The 16288-nt window shown below is 41.5% G+C and overlaps 1 protein-coding gene across 1 annotated transcript in view; it reads right to left on the bottom strand.

The window, feature by feature from the left end:
* Nucleotides 1–4192: 4192 nt before the first annotated feature.
* Nucleotides 4193–16288, bottom strand: part of uts2r2 (urotensin-2 receptor 2) — a gene marked incomplete in the record, with an annotated part of 28027 nt that continues 15931 nt past the window's right edge. The window contains 1 exon segment of the mRNA XM_024295386.1: nucleotides 4193–7050. Within this exon segment, the coding sequence (XP_024151154.1) occupies nucleotides 6914–7050 (137 nt within the window).

Consider the following 16288-nt stretch of genomic DNA (forward strand, 5'->3'; position numbering starts at 1 on the left):
GGTGTTCCGGTCGCGCGTAAAAAACGAACTCTGACCAGAAGGCTGTGCGTAAAACCAAAGTATGGCGAAATGGGCTGTGCGTAAAAAACAATCTGACCAAAGAGACTGTGCGTAAAACCAAAGTCTGACCAAAGAGGCTGTGCGTAAAACCAGAGTCTGACCAAATGGGTTGTGCATAGAAACTAAAAATCTGATGAAAGAGGCCGCGCGTAAAGCTGCTAACTCTATGGCAATCAAAAGGTGTCAAGAATCACCCGGAAAAGCTGCGTAAAAACGGCGTTATAAATAAGTAGGTCATCAGTAAACAGAGAACAACTTTAACAAACAACAGAACTTCAAATTAGTTCCCAGTTCCCAGGGCTGCACGGTGGCACAGTGGTGCAGTGGTTAGCCCTCCTGCCTCTCAGTAAAAAGGTTCAAGTCCCGGCTGGGACCTGTCTTTGTGGAGTTCATGTTCTTCCCGTGCACATGTGGGTTTCCTCCAGCGTCCTCCCACCATCCAGAAACATCCTCCACAGGTTGGTTGTGGCCCCGCGACAGACTACCATCCTCATGGTGTAACTCTTCGTTCACCCACATGTCGCCGGGTAACCAGTGAGTCATGAAAACAAGTTTAGAAGATGAATGAATGAATAAGAATCTGACGTGACGGATTCTGGAATAAATCCTTAATCAGTTGAGAAAAAAGGAAACGGATGAAGAGGAAGTTTCTGGAAATGTTTTGTGGGACATGTTGGGTGGAAATCCTGATTGAATCTTCATGCAGGCGGATAATGAAGCTGTGGAGCTCCTGATGGTGTAAATGAAGCTTTCACACGTCCAGAATGTGTTGAATCAGCACCTACAGTGTGACAGCCTCGTCACTGTGGATGAAAATCTCATTATTCAGAAGCTTTATTTGAATCAGGAGTGACCTCTGACCCGACCTTCCCTCCCTAAACTCCGCTTCAATCAAATTATCAAAACACTCAGGTGCAGCTTCGCAGCCTCAGATTGTTCTGATCGGTTGAAGGTCTTTCAGTGTCGTGGTGGAGTTTCTTTGGCAGAGCCGTGACATTTCCAACAGACGGTCCGGATGGGAAGCCGGAACAGGCTCCGGGGGGGTTAGTGCTCCCAGACGTCCTGGAGTGAAGCCGCCGCCGCCGCCGCCTCCACGTGTCAGACGCAGGCGGCCGCGCTCGTCGTCTTTATGAGAAACCAATTTCAATCTGGAGAGAATTTGAACAATTCTTTACTGATTTTTGGGAGAAAAAGCGGATTTTCTTTGAACAAATCTGCAAAAACATGAAAAAATACGCAGAAATGAACTGAGAATAACACAAATAAATCTGGAGTGTCAAAACTCAATCACACAAGAGGCCAAAATCCAAAACACACTTTAGGTCACGGCTGAACAGGAGAAACATTTATTGAACACTCTAAAACAACATTTTAAAACTGTAACTTTTTATCATAATTCTGAATAAAAAGTCAGGAATATTACTCCAGAATAAATCAACTTAAACCTTAAATAACTTTCAATATTTTACTCTCCATAAAAATATATTTTGTAAAAATTATACAAGTTAGAAATGAGCTCAAGATAACATCGGGTCATTAATAACAATAAAATAAAATGATCTGGAGGGCCGGATAGGATTACTCTGAGGGCCGGATCCGGCCCCCGGGCCGTGACTTTGACACATGTGAAATAAATTGACTTTAAATATTTAAATTTGGCAGAAATGTTTAATTTAAATAAAATCAGGTTTGATTTTATTTCCTGAAGCATAAATCATGTAATCGTACAGAAATAGAAGCTTCATTCTACGTTCATCAGCCGCCAACAGTTTGACCCAAATCGGTCCGAGCCGGCCGGTCCTCAGCAGAACTCAGCAGAACTCAGCAGAACTCAGCAGAACGGCGCTCATCCTCGTCTTCTTTCAGGCTTCATGGTTTCCTGGATTTCAGCTTCTGTTTGCAGGTCAGGAACAGGAGGACGCCGTCACTTTCCTGATGAGTTTTCTGTCTCCACCTCTGAAACCAGATCTTCTCTGTTTCTGATGCTGCAGATGAGCGTAGCCCCATTGGGTTTCTAAATGAGAGACTTTGAAAGATCTGCCTCTCAATGTAAATTATACGTGAGAGCCGCAGCGCTCCAGAGTCAACGTCAGAATCCAGTTTCAGCCTGAAGTCCATCAGGGCTTCAGACCAGACTGAACCTCTGAGAGAACAGTCCTGAAGATCTAACGTCTGCACATCCATGAATGAAGGAACTGTTGGAGTCTAAAGAGGAACTTTTCAATGATACCAACTGTGAGGGGGCGGGGCTTCTGGAGTCTAGAGTTTTGTTGGATTTATAAAAAACCTTGAAGTGAGGAACGTTTTATTCTCAGGAGCTTTAATACACGTGCACGTGTTTCTGTGCACGGCCGTGCCAGACTGTCAGCAGTAATGCAGCGCGTGCACGTGTTTCTGTGCACGTGATGTTGCAGAACTGAACAGAACCTGAAACTGTTCTAAGAAGTGAAACGGCTCATTTTACTTTGTGCTTCGGTTCTTCACAATAACCGGCCTCCTGAATCAGGTCGGTCCCAGTGACTGACGTTTGCTCCGCCCACTTCAATGACATGACCAAAATGGGCGGGGCTGAGACAGAGATCCGTTCTGTCAGGTCTACTCACCTGCCAATCAAAGACATTTATGTCAGAATATGTGAGATTCTTTCAAAAGACTTTTTAACGTTTGGGTCAACGAGCCTCCAGTGGTCGATTGAGGAAGATGATGGTGAAGGCGTTCACTCGCTCGTTTATTCGTTCGCTCACTCGCCTGTTTACTCATTTGATCGTTTGCTTGATCGCGGTCTCAATTGTTCACTTGTTTGTTCGCTCGTTCGTTTGCTAGTTTATTCATTTTCCCGCCCGTTCATTCAATCTCGTTCATTCCCTTGCTTGTTCGCTCGCTTTTTTCGTTTGCGCTCTCGTTTGTTTATTCGTTTGCTCACTCGCTCGCTCTTTTGTTCGCTTGTTTTTTCGTTTACCAATTTATTCTCTTGCTCGCTTTTTTTTGTTCGCTCTTTCGTTTGTTTGTTGGCTCATTTTTTAGTTTGTTCGTTTGGTAATTTATTTGTTTGCTCGTTTGTTTATTCGTTAGCTCACTCGCTCGTTCATTCACTCCTTCATTCACGTCATGTCTGGAAGTTTCGTTGTGACAACTGGACTTAAAATCTCTCTTGAAATGTTTCTCCGCTCATCCAAGATTCTTTGTCTGCGACGTTTTCTAAATCTGGGATTTGTTTTCAATCCAGAAACAAACAGTGAAGGCTTGATCCTTCAGAGATCTTTGCTAGAAGGATGGAGCGTTCCTCTCCACTCTTCCTCTCCTCGTCTCTTCCTCTCAGATCTTTAGCTCCAGCGTTTACATTCTTTTAAATACTGTAACTCTTTAACTGTTCATCCAATTAAAATAATTTGGAGACAGGAAAGGAAACTTTGTCAAATCTGCACTTTGACTCCGAGTTTTGGTCGTTTAAATGTGTATTTTCGTGTTTGTTGCTGACGTGACGGATCATTCAGAGGTGATAATAGATCTGTGGAGGCGTCACTCAGCAGACAAAAATACTCTTTCCAATTAACGTATTGACGCGTCCGTGCATCATGACGGTCTTCCTCCAGAGATGACCTTTAAGAGGACAAACCTCGCTGCGACGGTCGCGTCTTCATTAGACGTCTCATTAGAATTCCAGCAGAAGAGTCCATCAAACCGCAGGTTCTTCAGTTTGAGATTCTGTTTTAGCTCAAATTAATCAGTATTTTTGAGCGCTGGAAGATTTCTGTTCTCATGAAGAAAAACAAAATGTTTGGGTCACAAACTACCGTAGTGGTTGATTCTGCTGTAGAAGAAATAAATATATTTTTGATTGGAAGAAGCAGAAAAATGATTCATATTAGAGTCAGTATAAGTTCATCTATGGTATGACTCGGCCGGGATTTGAACCCACGACCTTCCAATCTCAGGGCGGACACTCTACCACAAGGCCACTGAGCTGGTTCCCTGATGATTTTGGTTACATGCTGTAAATCCGACTCCACCTGTCTCCATGGCAACAGGATTCTTCCCTTTTCCACCTCTTTGGTGGTTAAAACCAGCAGAAGAACCACCATGATCGTTCACATCACCTTAAAGTAGAGAACCAAGAAATATTCAGTTCAGCTTACAGCTTAAAAATGTCATTTATTTCTCAAAAGTCGTCACCAAAAGGAACCAAAAGTTTGGCACAGGTTATCAGGCCTGCTGTGACCACGCGGCGCCCCCTGGAGTCATCACATCAACACTGAACGCATTTTTAAACAAATCAACACAAATATCAGTGATGGGAGTCGGCAGGACGCATCACAAGACTCCGCCCCTTTTATGACGACTCCACGGTAACCGGAATGACCAAGAATTCACACTTTAAATCCTTTTAAATGAAACAATCTGATGAGTTTCTGTGGATCCTCATTCGTAAAATCCGGTCGTCTGGACTCGGTTTCTCTTTCATCGACTCCAATTTTCAAATTAAAGACAAATCCTCCGACTCTGTCCCTCTCAGAACCAGATGAATTCAGCTCCAAACGTCGGTGAGACACAGGAGAGTCTGGTTTGAGCTTCAGAGAAACACCTGATCAATATTAACACGAGCGGTGTAACATGACGCCGAGGCTTTTACTCTGAAGGTCAGAGGAGATCAGGTTCTCCTTCGGATTGTTGGCGGTTGATGAAAGCGAGGACAGTTCGTTCATCAAGTCTTTCTTCTCCTGAAGAATTCAGAAGAAAACGGAACCAATAGGACCAAAGTACAATAAAATAAAGCCTTAAAGATCTAATGAAGGGTGACGAGCCGGTCTGACGTTTTTAAGAGAATCAGCAAAACTAAACGTTTAGATTTTCTCTGCAAACGGGGTTTTTGGTTGACCACGCCCACATTCCTAATCTGTTTCATCGTTTCGTTCAGTTTGACCCGACGATTCATGTACAAAATTCACAATAAGAAGTAAAACATGTGCGAGTGAAAGGAGAGTTTACCAAACTCTAAATCTACAACATTCCAACATTTCTTCCCGATGATTCCCGAGGATTCAGGAAACGCATTCTCACTCGCAACTCGTCACGGACGTTTGACTGGGCCCCCTCTGCGCCACTTTTTGACATTTTGGGTGTCCACAACTCGTCTTTTCTATGTGCTGGTTGTTCCTATTAAATTAGGGGTCTCCAACCCTCAGGGTGCAGAACCGATACTGGTCCAAGGGTTGCTAGGTACCGGGCCACAGACGGGGAACAAATACATACAGTAGTCAGGGGTCCCTAACCCTCAGGGTGCAGAACGATACCAGTCTGGTACCAGGACATGGACCCATACCCTAACCCCATACCCATACACTAATCCAGCAGCAGTATCCTAATCCAGTACCAGTTCCACGTCCAAAGGGTCCAAATAGAAAAACCCAACTCACCAGTTTTTGATGTGCTGGCTGTTCCCATGAAATCAGGGGTCTCTAGCCTCTGGACTGTGAACTGGTTCCGGTCCACCGACGGGGAACAAATGCATACACTAGTCAGGGGTCCCCAACCCTGGTGACACAAACTGGTACCAGAACATGGACCAGTACCAAAACCTTTATCTGGTATTGTAACCCAGTACCAGTACCCATGAGCCCTGGCAAACAGCCCTGACCTTAAGCCCTAACCCTAACCAAGGGGAGGAGCCCAAACCCGGTATCACTAACAGACCCTAACCCGGTACCCTAAACAAGAGATTTCTACGTCCAACTACACAACATAACACTCCATAACACACACCTCCAGAGATTACCCAGTCTCACTGCGAACACATAGACCTCGAGGGATTACTACATCCCAACAACATGAACCCTGTAACCATGGCAACCCACTCTGAACATCGTAGAACGGTGTCTAATCCCTACTCTGGAGTCTGGAGCCGGGATCACCTAACCCGGTATGAGTTCTGTGTCCCGAGGGTTGGAGATCCCTGATTTAATGCCAACACGTCAAACGACAACGAGTTGGTGACACCCAAAAGGTTCAAAAGTGGCGTGGAGAGGTCCCGAACCATTCGTCCATGTAAGACGAGTTGGGAGTGAGAATGTGTTCGATGGGTCAAAATCTCTAAGAGGAGTTTACTTTTGTCACCAGTACTCATTTTTTTTTTAAATATAAGATGGTGGTCTCTTCTCGAGGTAAAGGAAACTACTTGTGGTTGGAGACTTTAACCTGCTGTCTGTGAAATGTCGTAAAGATCGTTCAGAAGTAAAGTTTTCTTTCCTTCATTTGGTGGGAAAATGTGAAAAATTGCCAAATTTCACACTTTGGAACGAAACGGCCACAAAGCCGTAGGTCCGGTGGACATCCCATAATAATCTTAAAACTCCCTTTGGAAGTCCTTGACACGCGGGTTTAGGTTCCGACAAAGAATTCTGAAACATTCTTTTGAGTCCCTTAAGAGATTTTGGTCCCATTTATTTTGCTGACAATGGACCAGAACCTCCAGAACGACTCATGAAAACTACCCTGGACCGTTTTGGACCTCAGTGTTTGTTAAAGTAAGGATTTACGGTCTCACGGTTTGGGGTTCCAGAACCAGAATCTGCTGGACCTTCACCTCTTCGTTTAAGGAGGTATTTTCCCGTAAACCCAACCAAACGCGTCTCAGCGTCCTCTTGTTCCGGCGCTGCAGCTGTTTAGCCGACGGCAAACGACAGAATCTTCCTCATAAAGAGGGAAGACGCTCAGACCTTAATAAGAACCAGAGTTCCTCGGAGGAGAAAAAGACTCAAAAAGGATGAAACCGTTTGAATGTCTGTAGAAGTTTAGTGTAAAGCCCGTTTCTTCTCTCGTAGGAATCGTCCCAACAGACGGACCGCCCCGTTCTCCGTCAGGGCAGGGCGGGGTCGGAGATGGCGTGCTCCGGGTCGCAGGTGAAGGACACGGTGATGGCGTATCGCGTCCCCCAGGTCACCTTCTCCACTCGATGGAGGTTCTCCGAGCCGGAGGAGAAGAACGACACTCGTCCTGGAAACACAGAAAGACTCCTTAAACTCTGGAGAGTTCCTTCGGTTTGTTCTGAAACAGAGAAGTGTCGAGTTTGGATTGTGGAGCTTTTTGTAGATCCTCCTTTCATCTAAACATCTTCAGCCGGAACCAGAGGACTTGGTTTAGGGTTCAGTGTAAACGGACCTCTTCAGAATGTACCGTCTACCATGTTTATAATCATGTTTTCAGCATGACCCGTCAGATACCAGACGGCAGAACTGGATCTGATCTTACTGATAAAGCTGATGATAGAAGAACGTTTCGTCTGTGTCTCATTGTAAATTATTTTCATATTTTGGGCTCAAAATGTCTAAAAAATGAGATGAAATCTAGAGATTTAGAGAAATCTAGAGGCTACAGTTTCACCCCCATGCTGTAGGTGGCAGTATGTAATCTCTATGTTGAAGGGCGGCCATGATTAGTCGACTAATCAACTATTAAAATAGTCGACGACTAATTTAATAGTCGATTAGTCGATACTTAATATTATATGGAGTCAGAGTGTAGTAAAGTTGAAAATTAAAATGGCATTCTGCTAGTTCTTTGACTATTTTAGCATTTATTAAGATTTTTTAGGCTATTTTGGAGTTTAGCTAATATTTCAGCTACATGCTAGCTATTTTGGCTACTTTAGTTTTCTTCAGCTTTTTAGGCAATTTTGATGTTTAGGCAATGTTTTAGCTATATTCTAGCTATTTTGGCTAATTTAGGATTTTTTTCAATTTTTTAGGCTAATTTTGAGTTTAGCTAATATTTCAGTTGCATGCTAGCTGTTTTGGATAATTTAGTCTTTTGTTTTTTTAGACTAATTTATAGTTTAGCTAATATTTCAGCTGGATGCTAGCTGTTTTAGCTAATTTGGGATTTTTTTTCATGTTTTAGGCAAATTTGTAGTTTAGCTAATTTTTCAGTTGCATGCGAGCCGTTTTGGATAATTTATGCTTTTTTCATTTTTTAGGTTATTTTGGAGTTTAGGTGGCATTTCAGCTGGATGCTAGTCGTTTTGGCTAGTTGTTTAGGCTAATCTGGCATTTAACTAATATTTTTGCTGGCTATCAGCTTCAGCGTTTTCAGATATCAGCACTAGCATCTATTGTGGCCAAATTCAGCTTACAGCATTCACACTAGCATTATCACAGGTAATGCTATATATCTAAGAAAAAACTAAAAGGCTCTAACTTAGATTATTACCATTTAGTTTATTTTCTGATCCTGAAGGACGTTTTATTTTGAAAGACTGGATTCTGTACACAACATCCGTCTGGGTCACATGACTTAAAGCAGCTAGCTGCAAGGCTAACTTGATTGCTAAGCTAGTAGCTCAAGGCTAAATACAAAAACTAACAATGAAACATGTTTGGAAAGTCTTCAACCTCAGAGAACAAAGCTGCTGTTTACAGACAAAACCGGGAGTTCTTCTCGACAAACGGAATTATTGAGACAGTTTTCTCAAGTAGCATTAGCCACTATGGCTAACACCTAGCGACAGACTGGAGAGCTTCAAACGTAGATAATAAAGTTGATTCCTGTCATAACGTCTGAAACTCTGTCAGTGAAACAGAAGAAGGTTTTCAGGTGAAACGCCCTCAAAACCAGTAAAAGTCCACCTGAGAGGATTATTAACCATCTGTGATTCCAACACCTGGTTTGAGCTGAAATAAAGACAACTCCTGGAAGTAATTAAAGATGAACGTTAGCAGACGAAGGACGTAGACTGTGAAATGTAACCAGGAAGAGACTGAACGCCTGACTGCAGAAACAATCTGAAGGTTTAACAAATTCTCATTTAATTTTAGGAGAAACCACAACGTGAATCCATTAAATCCATGATGGTTTATCCAATAAATTCCTCTTTTTCAGTTCAGAGCTTTAGAAAAGTGACTAAAGTGAACCGGCTGTTTCTGATTCAGATCATGTTCTACTCTGAAGAATATTGCATCAATAATCCTTAAATACTTGAATTTTGGGGGTTTCTTCTGAGCATCTTCTCCAACAGGACTTTGGCTGGGATTAATCCCTCCAACAGCAGCGGTGGGACCAAATGAAGCTCAGAAACACATTTAAACATGTCGTTTTAGGCTGACAGGACCGTCCTGCAGCTTTGAGACTCCAGAGAACCTCTGAGATCATCATCCACACAGATGTGAGAACAGAGGAACCAAGAACCAGGAAGGTCATAAAGAAGACTGAAGGTCAGGAGTTCAAATAGTCAGAAAGACTTCTGGACAAACATGGATCCATGGAGAGTTCAAAGAGAACGATGCTGCTTTCAGAAGTCAGGCATGGTGGTGGGAGTGCAGTGGTATGGAGCTTCAAGAGTTAAATGAATTTGACTGAAACTGGGACTTTTTCTTGGAGAATGTCCTCCATCAGTTCATAACTTTAGACTAAAGAGGTCAATTTTAGAGTAGATGACTAAAGTCTGAAGGTTTTGGAGGAGTTCAGTTTCAATCTGGAGTTCAACGGAGACCTTAAAGGGCCTGAATGCAAATCAAGTTTTTGGGATTCTAAGAGTATCATACTGGTTATTTCTCACTATAAAAAACCCCAAAGTGGTATTTTGATTCATTAATGCATTTCTGAGTAATCCTCTAGAAAGATGTACTCTCAGTACCAGACCCCCCCATGTCCACGAAAACCAGTTGATGTCATAAACTGAGAACAACCCTTTAGAGGAAGAGTCTGCGCTACCGGCACCGCCCCCCAGGCTAACACAAACACCCAATTTATCCGCTCAGGTAGCCATGATCAGATGCTAACTACAACGCTCAGCTAGCTATGCTCAGCCGCTAACCATGAGGCTTAGCTAGCTGTGCTCAGCTGTTAACTTTACCACTCAGGTAGCATTGATCAGCTGTAAACTTCGCCGCTCAGCTAGCTGGGATGTAGTTTGTTTTCTTGGGTGAAATGGGCGGCACCCACAGGAAGTAAAAGGCGGAGCCTCAGAGATTAATTTAAATATTTTGTGTATTTTAAAGAAATGCTGATGATCTAAACTATTATACATTGATAAAAAATGAGCCAAAGATGGAAATCCTGTCTTTAGATCCTTCACAATAACGGAGCATGAACTGAACTGGACAGAAGCAGCTTTAAGGAAGTGTTTCATTAGAGCTGCTGGAACATGTTTACAGCATTTATGACACATCAAAGGCAGACGAAATAAACCAGATCTATTTATTAAAGTCCCTGAGAAATAAAACTGCTTTGACAAAAAAGGAAGAAACAAGATTTTCTTTTCTTGAATAGTGACATGTCGTCTGTGGATCTGAATCTGTGCTTTAAATGATGCCTTAGCTTTAATACAGATTCAGCTTCAGACCTCAGCTTCAGACCTCAGCAGGTCTATAAACTGAAGCCAGAATCTGCTCCTCTCTTCAGGGAGTCACACAGACTTTGATTTGGCCGTTCTGATCGTTTCTCCTCAGAACTGTGGAAAGACGAACCAAACAGAACCAAAGTGAAGACTTTCAGAAACACTCCTGATATTTAAAACGACTATTGTATTTGATCTCGAGTTTTCTAAAAATAAAATAAATTTTCTGTGCAAACTTTCAGATTTGAGCATTTCTAGCTTAACAACTTTCTCCAAAAAGCATTAAAATGTAAAAATAAAGTTTTTTATGTTACAAAAAAGTTTTTGACACAGGAGAAAGACGGTCTGAAGTGGCTCACACCAGGAACTCGATCATTTTGTCAAGAGGCAGTTCAGGCCTCCGTACAGCAGGTGGCAGTATGCACTCTTTTGGTTGGTTAATTAATGTAGAAAAAGCATAAAAATGAAGAGTATTTTAGATTTTTCAAGGCATATTTGTAGATTTGTGGATTTAGGTTTGAGAACATGTCTGTGACGTTGGGGGTTGGACCAGATTTAGCCACTCCCACTTTGGGGTGCAGGTAGAATATCAGGGGGGAAGTCTGGGTGTGCTGATGGTTTCAGGTGTCACATCCTCTGAGCCCCTAAAGTACTCATGCATCTATGTCTCATGTTGAATTACCGGGCTAGGGACAGGCACAAGCAGGACACTCGTCTGATTGTCTTTAAGTCCATCTGTCTGTCTGAACTTTATTTAGTTTATTTGTTTGTTTTTTTGTGTTTGTTAATCTACTTTTGTTTTTTGTTTTTAATTTCAATAACCTCAATTAGCTTAATTGGTTAATTCGATTTTTAACTTGTTCTATATTTAGCTTAATTAATTAAATTTTTAACTTTGACTTTAGTTGCTCAATTAGTTACTTAGATTTTAACTCAGTTTATTTAGCTTAATTAGTTAATTCGATTTTTATTTTTGTTTTAATTCATTAATAATTGATTCGATTTTAACTTTTATTTTAATTAGTAATTTGATTTAACTTTAATTAGTTAATCAGATTTTAACTTTTGTTTTCATTAATTAATTAGATTTTAACTTTTATTTTTTGTCCTAATTAGTAAATTAGTTTAACTCTTATTTTAATTAATTAATTAGTTTGACTATTATTTAAATTTGCTTAATTAGTTAATTCAATTTGAACTATTATTTCAGTTAATTAGATTTTAACTCATATTTTAATAAGTTAATTATATCATGACTGTTATTTTAATTAGATTAATGACTTAATTTGATTTTAACTTATATTTTTATTAGTTAATTCGAATTTAACTCTTCTGTTAATTAGCTTAATTCATTAATTAGATTTTAACTTTTAGTTTTCTTAGTTACTGTTTTTAGCAGACAATCAAACTTGTGGGGAGGGGGCGGTCCCACCACTCAGCCCCGCCCAAACTATTCCTCTATCCAGCCATGACCTCCATCTAAAGCTGCACCATTCGGTGGTTTAACCCCCAGTCCAACCCCTTCATACTGAGTGTGGAGCAGAAAGGTTTTGGGTCTTTATTATTGATCAACTGTGGATTTGAACTCATGAATATCCAGTCTCTGGTCGGACACTCTACCACCGAAACCCCGCCGGGGTCCGTCTGTGTCCACGATCATCCTCATCACTTCTATAAACCTGTCAGAGCAGCTGAGGAGAGGCAGAGAGGTTTGGATACGAAAGCATCAGAGATCAGTAAATGTTCTCGGGACGCCGCAAAGACGAAGCGTGAACTGTAATAAGTTCAGAGGAGGCCTCGAATCTGGGGAGTCGAGACGCGTTCTGACTGCAGATCTGAGCCTAAAGATCACAGACGACAAGAAGACCCTCGTCCAGAGGAGGAGGAACGCCGGCTGATGTTTATGACATTCACTCTGAGGAGAAATAAAGAGTGAAACCAAAGAGACGCTCCTCGGTTTTACAACAGTTTCTCAACCAAAGAAACATTTTTCTCTGATGAGACACAGTGATGGTTTAGAGATCCATTACAATCCTCTCGTCAAATCAAGCTAATCAGATGCAATATAATACCATCAGTAGGACGTTAAAGACCCACTCTGATGAAAATGGAGTTTGATGATGGAAAGAAAAATAAAAAATGACATGAGAGATGAAGAAAACACGCTGGACGGCCACAAGCTTTCCTTGGTCTCAGTACCGATAACTGAAGTATCAAGGGTTCATATCCAGGGGCGGTTCTGGCAGTTTGGGGGCCCTGGGCGAACAGCAAAATGGGGCCCTCTGCAGTGGTTTTATTAATCATTTCTATTTTAAATCCTTAACCGGGGTAAAGCGTATATAATGTATGTAATTTCTTCAAAAATATTTGAACGATGGAACCAGACAATACTCTACAACAGGGCTGTAGAGTATTGTCGCACAGGGGGGGCAAAATTCAAAACACAGTAGTTTGTGGGCCGAACAAGACAAAAATGTATTGAAATCTACATTTTTAAAACTTTCAAACTTAACTTTTTTAAAGTAAATATAAACACAAATATTTGTTGTGTTCCAAATTTTGTTCGACAGCAAAAAACACCCAAAAATTTCAAAACATTCAAAAACAAATGATCTATTGTTTGTTTAAGTGAATCAAAAAGCTAAGCTAAGCTTTTCCAGTCCAGCTTTATGATTAATTAAGCTAGTTCTGTCCAAAAATGTAGGATCTAAACCGCCCACATGGGCAGGAAATCCTCTATTCTGTAAGGCAGCTGACGCACTGAATGATGGGATTTGTAGTTAATTCTGTAGTGATGGTATCAGACACATGGGGCAGATCTGGCAGCACAAGGAATTGTGGGATGTCGTTCCCTTTGACATCTCGTGATTTTAGAGTCAAATGATAACAGCCATGAAAATTACTGGGGGCCCCCCATAAGTGTTGGGGGGCCCAGGCAGTCGCCCACCTTTGCCTAATGGTAAGTCCGCCCCTGTTAAAACTCATCATAACTTATTCCTTGACTCGTTCTTTTATGCAAACGAGTGAAAAGCTGTTTCTCATTTGCGTGTCCCACTTTCCTTTCAGACAAAAGAGGTTTGTGTGTTTGTGTTTGTGAAACGTTCAATTCCCCCTCCAGAGATTAAAAGGTGTCAGAGAAAATTAGAGCTCGCTGTAAAAACAAAGGAATGCACCGTAAAACGTTCAACAACGGGCAGCGGGACACCTGGCGCTCACATGAAAGAGTGTGAATCCATAGTCTTTGTACACTTGGAGACAGTAAAGTCAGATAAAGTAATCCTGTATAACAGCAGCTGTGTTTACCGTGAAGGACCCGCAGTCAGAGCTGCCAGAAGAGCTGATTAGCTGTAAGGAGATATTTGAGGAGGAATCCAAGAGACCTCACACTCTCAGAAAACATCTCCAGGATATTTGCTGCTCCCACAAAGTAAGAAAGTGTATTTATTTCCACTTAAATCAGGCAGAATTCTGTCATTTAAGAACTCAGTTTGAACTATTCAAACCTTTTTTTTCCTGACAATGTTTAATTCTTAAAGTATTATTGGGTTAATTTAATGTTCTTAAGAAAAAACCTGAAAACAGAGAAAAACAGCAGCAGGGAGATAAAAACCCCATAAATGTCAGTTCCTCCAGCCTGTTAAGGAAAGTCATTTCAGCAGCCGGTCTCCGTAATCCTGCCCAGTTCATGACTGCAGATAAGGATTAGAATGTAAATCAACCGGATCGAGAGGTTCCACGTCTGTCACCATGACAGAGAGGAATATTTAGAGGGAAAAGTCTAAATTGATGCCAGCATTTGCAAAGGTTTCAATAACCCTCCATCATGTAGAGTCTCCTGCTTCAAATACTGTTTTCTCAAGTATTCTGCCTCATCCTGATGGTCTGGTGTCTGTATTTAAAGCAGATATTTGTAGCAGATGCAGCTCCTATCCACCAATACTTACTATACTTAGTACTTAATTGAAGAAAAAGGCTTTAATGAAGTCACTTTTTTGTTTTTTTGGGGTTTTCTGGTCGGCTGCATCTTAAGGTGAGCACAGGTGCATCTTACAGTTCCCTTAAGTCTTGTACAACTACCTAAAGGGACTTCATGGAAATACATCATGCCATTATTACAAGTATTCGTAAGGATAGTGGAAGTTACAGCGTACTGGTGATGCTGTCGTAGGGTGTCCATATGTGTAGTTAATAGTGAGATGCGAGTACTGGCTCCTCACTGAGGCACAGAAATGCCACACAAGCACACAGTGTGCAAGTGATATGCAAGAACCAATAAGGATGCCAAAACACAAACTAAGGACACCAGGAATGTAAAATTATCACATGAACAACAATCATTGGCTGCTTATACAGTCTGTGATATTTGGGGGGATTGACAAAATGAAATATCACCTACTTCATCAACTTTATGCAGCATACCCGTAGGAAAAACATGTTCTATCAGGGCAGGAGTGTCAAACTCAACCACACAGGGGGCCAAAATCCAAAACACACCTTAGGTCGCGGGACGAACAGGATAAACATTTATTCAACACTAGAACTACATTTTTAAAACTTTAAAACCGTCATAAAGCTTTTGGAAAACAACAAAATTGGTTCGTTCTTGGGGTTCCTCGGTGTGTCTAACTCATGAACTGCCTTCACATTCTTAATAAAACTACATGCTTTCCTTTATAATGAAAGCCATGCATCAGCAGCTTTTAATTAATTAGGTCGTTCATTTTAAAGACCCGTTTGAGATGAGAGTGGGAGTCACCCAACACAAAAGAAAACAGCTCCATGTTGGGGTAATACAAAGACTGCTAACCAGATCATTTCTCAGAAGGCCAATCAACTGTACATTCCCAATCACATTTGTCAGAGCAACAGTTTGTCAATTCAGATCAAGGAACTTCAAAGACAATATTGCATACTTGGGAGCTCGGCTATTGCATTTTGTTTCTTTTCAGCGTTTGCCATCAACATCCGTGCCCAATCGATAAATGGACTCAGGCAAACAATCATACTCTGAGGGTTTGAACAAGGTAACACCGTTGTAGCATCAATATCTTTTATCCTCGTTTGCAGAGTCTTCATGTTTGCAGAAGCTAAAACGAACATCAGTGTCTTGGTTTTCTGGTTAGCAGGTACTCCAACAAGCCTCCAGCTGAAGCCGTTTGCCTCCATCTTCATCCTCTGCTGTACTGCTCGGTTCATATCCGACAAACTCTCCTTCCTTTTACATTTTTCTTTTAATTCACGGCCATTTTCTTTTAATTTAATGCACAGCAGTTTCTGTTCTTCCTGATGAAAGCCACTTGTGGTTTTCTTCTCCCCTTTAGCGACTCCGTGGGTCACGTCTAACCTTTTCGTCTAATTTTTTACAATTTTCCTCACAGTGTGAACATGTCTGCCTCTATCCAGCTGGTGCTTAGGGTCTTCAAATTCTAACATTTTGCCGTGATCTTTACAGCGTAATAGTTCATGAAACTTTAAAGTCATGCGGCTGAACCGGGAGGAAACTACCAAACCAGGCGTCGCTTTCTTGTGTAAACTCTTTGTTTCCCCGACTTTAGAGACAAACATCAAGCTTTTTCTGTTGGGAGTTTACTCACATCTATCAAACCCAAGAAGAAATCAGGCATTTCAGAAGAAAAAAGGGAAAGAAAGGACAAAGTGACAAAGAAGTGGAGCATTACAGTCAGGTGAAGGTTGAGGCGTTGGAGCGAACTTCTCTTCTACGCTTTCAAATGTTCAGCAGCAATACTGTAGACAGAGGCATGCATGGCACAAAAATATGATCTGGAAGCACGCTGCCCTGAATTTCAATGTGGTGAAGCCTCTGAAAGCCAAAAAGCGTTGACAGTGTTGACATTTTCAGAGGAACAAAAGCTCTGGCAGGGATCGGATCACCGGCGCCGT

The sequence above is a fragment of the Oryzias melastigma genome, linkage group LG19 (genome assembly GCF_002922805.2).
Source record: "Oryzias melastigma strain HK-1 linkage group LG19, ASM292280v2, whole genome shotgun sequence".
Classification (NCBI taxonomy): Eukaryota; Metazoa; Chordata; class Actinopteri; order Beloniformes; family Adrianichthyidae; genus Oryzias; species Oryzias melastigma.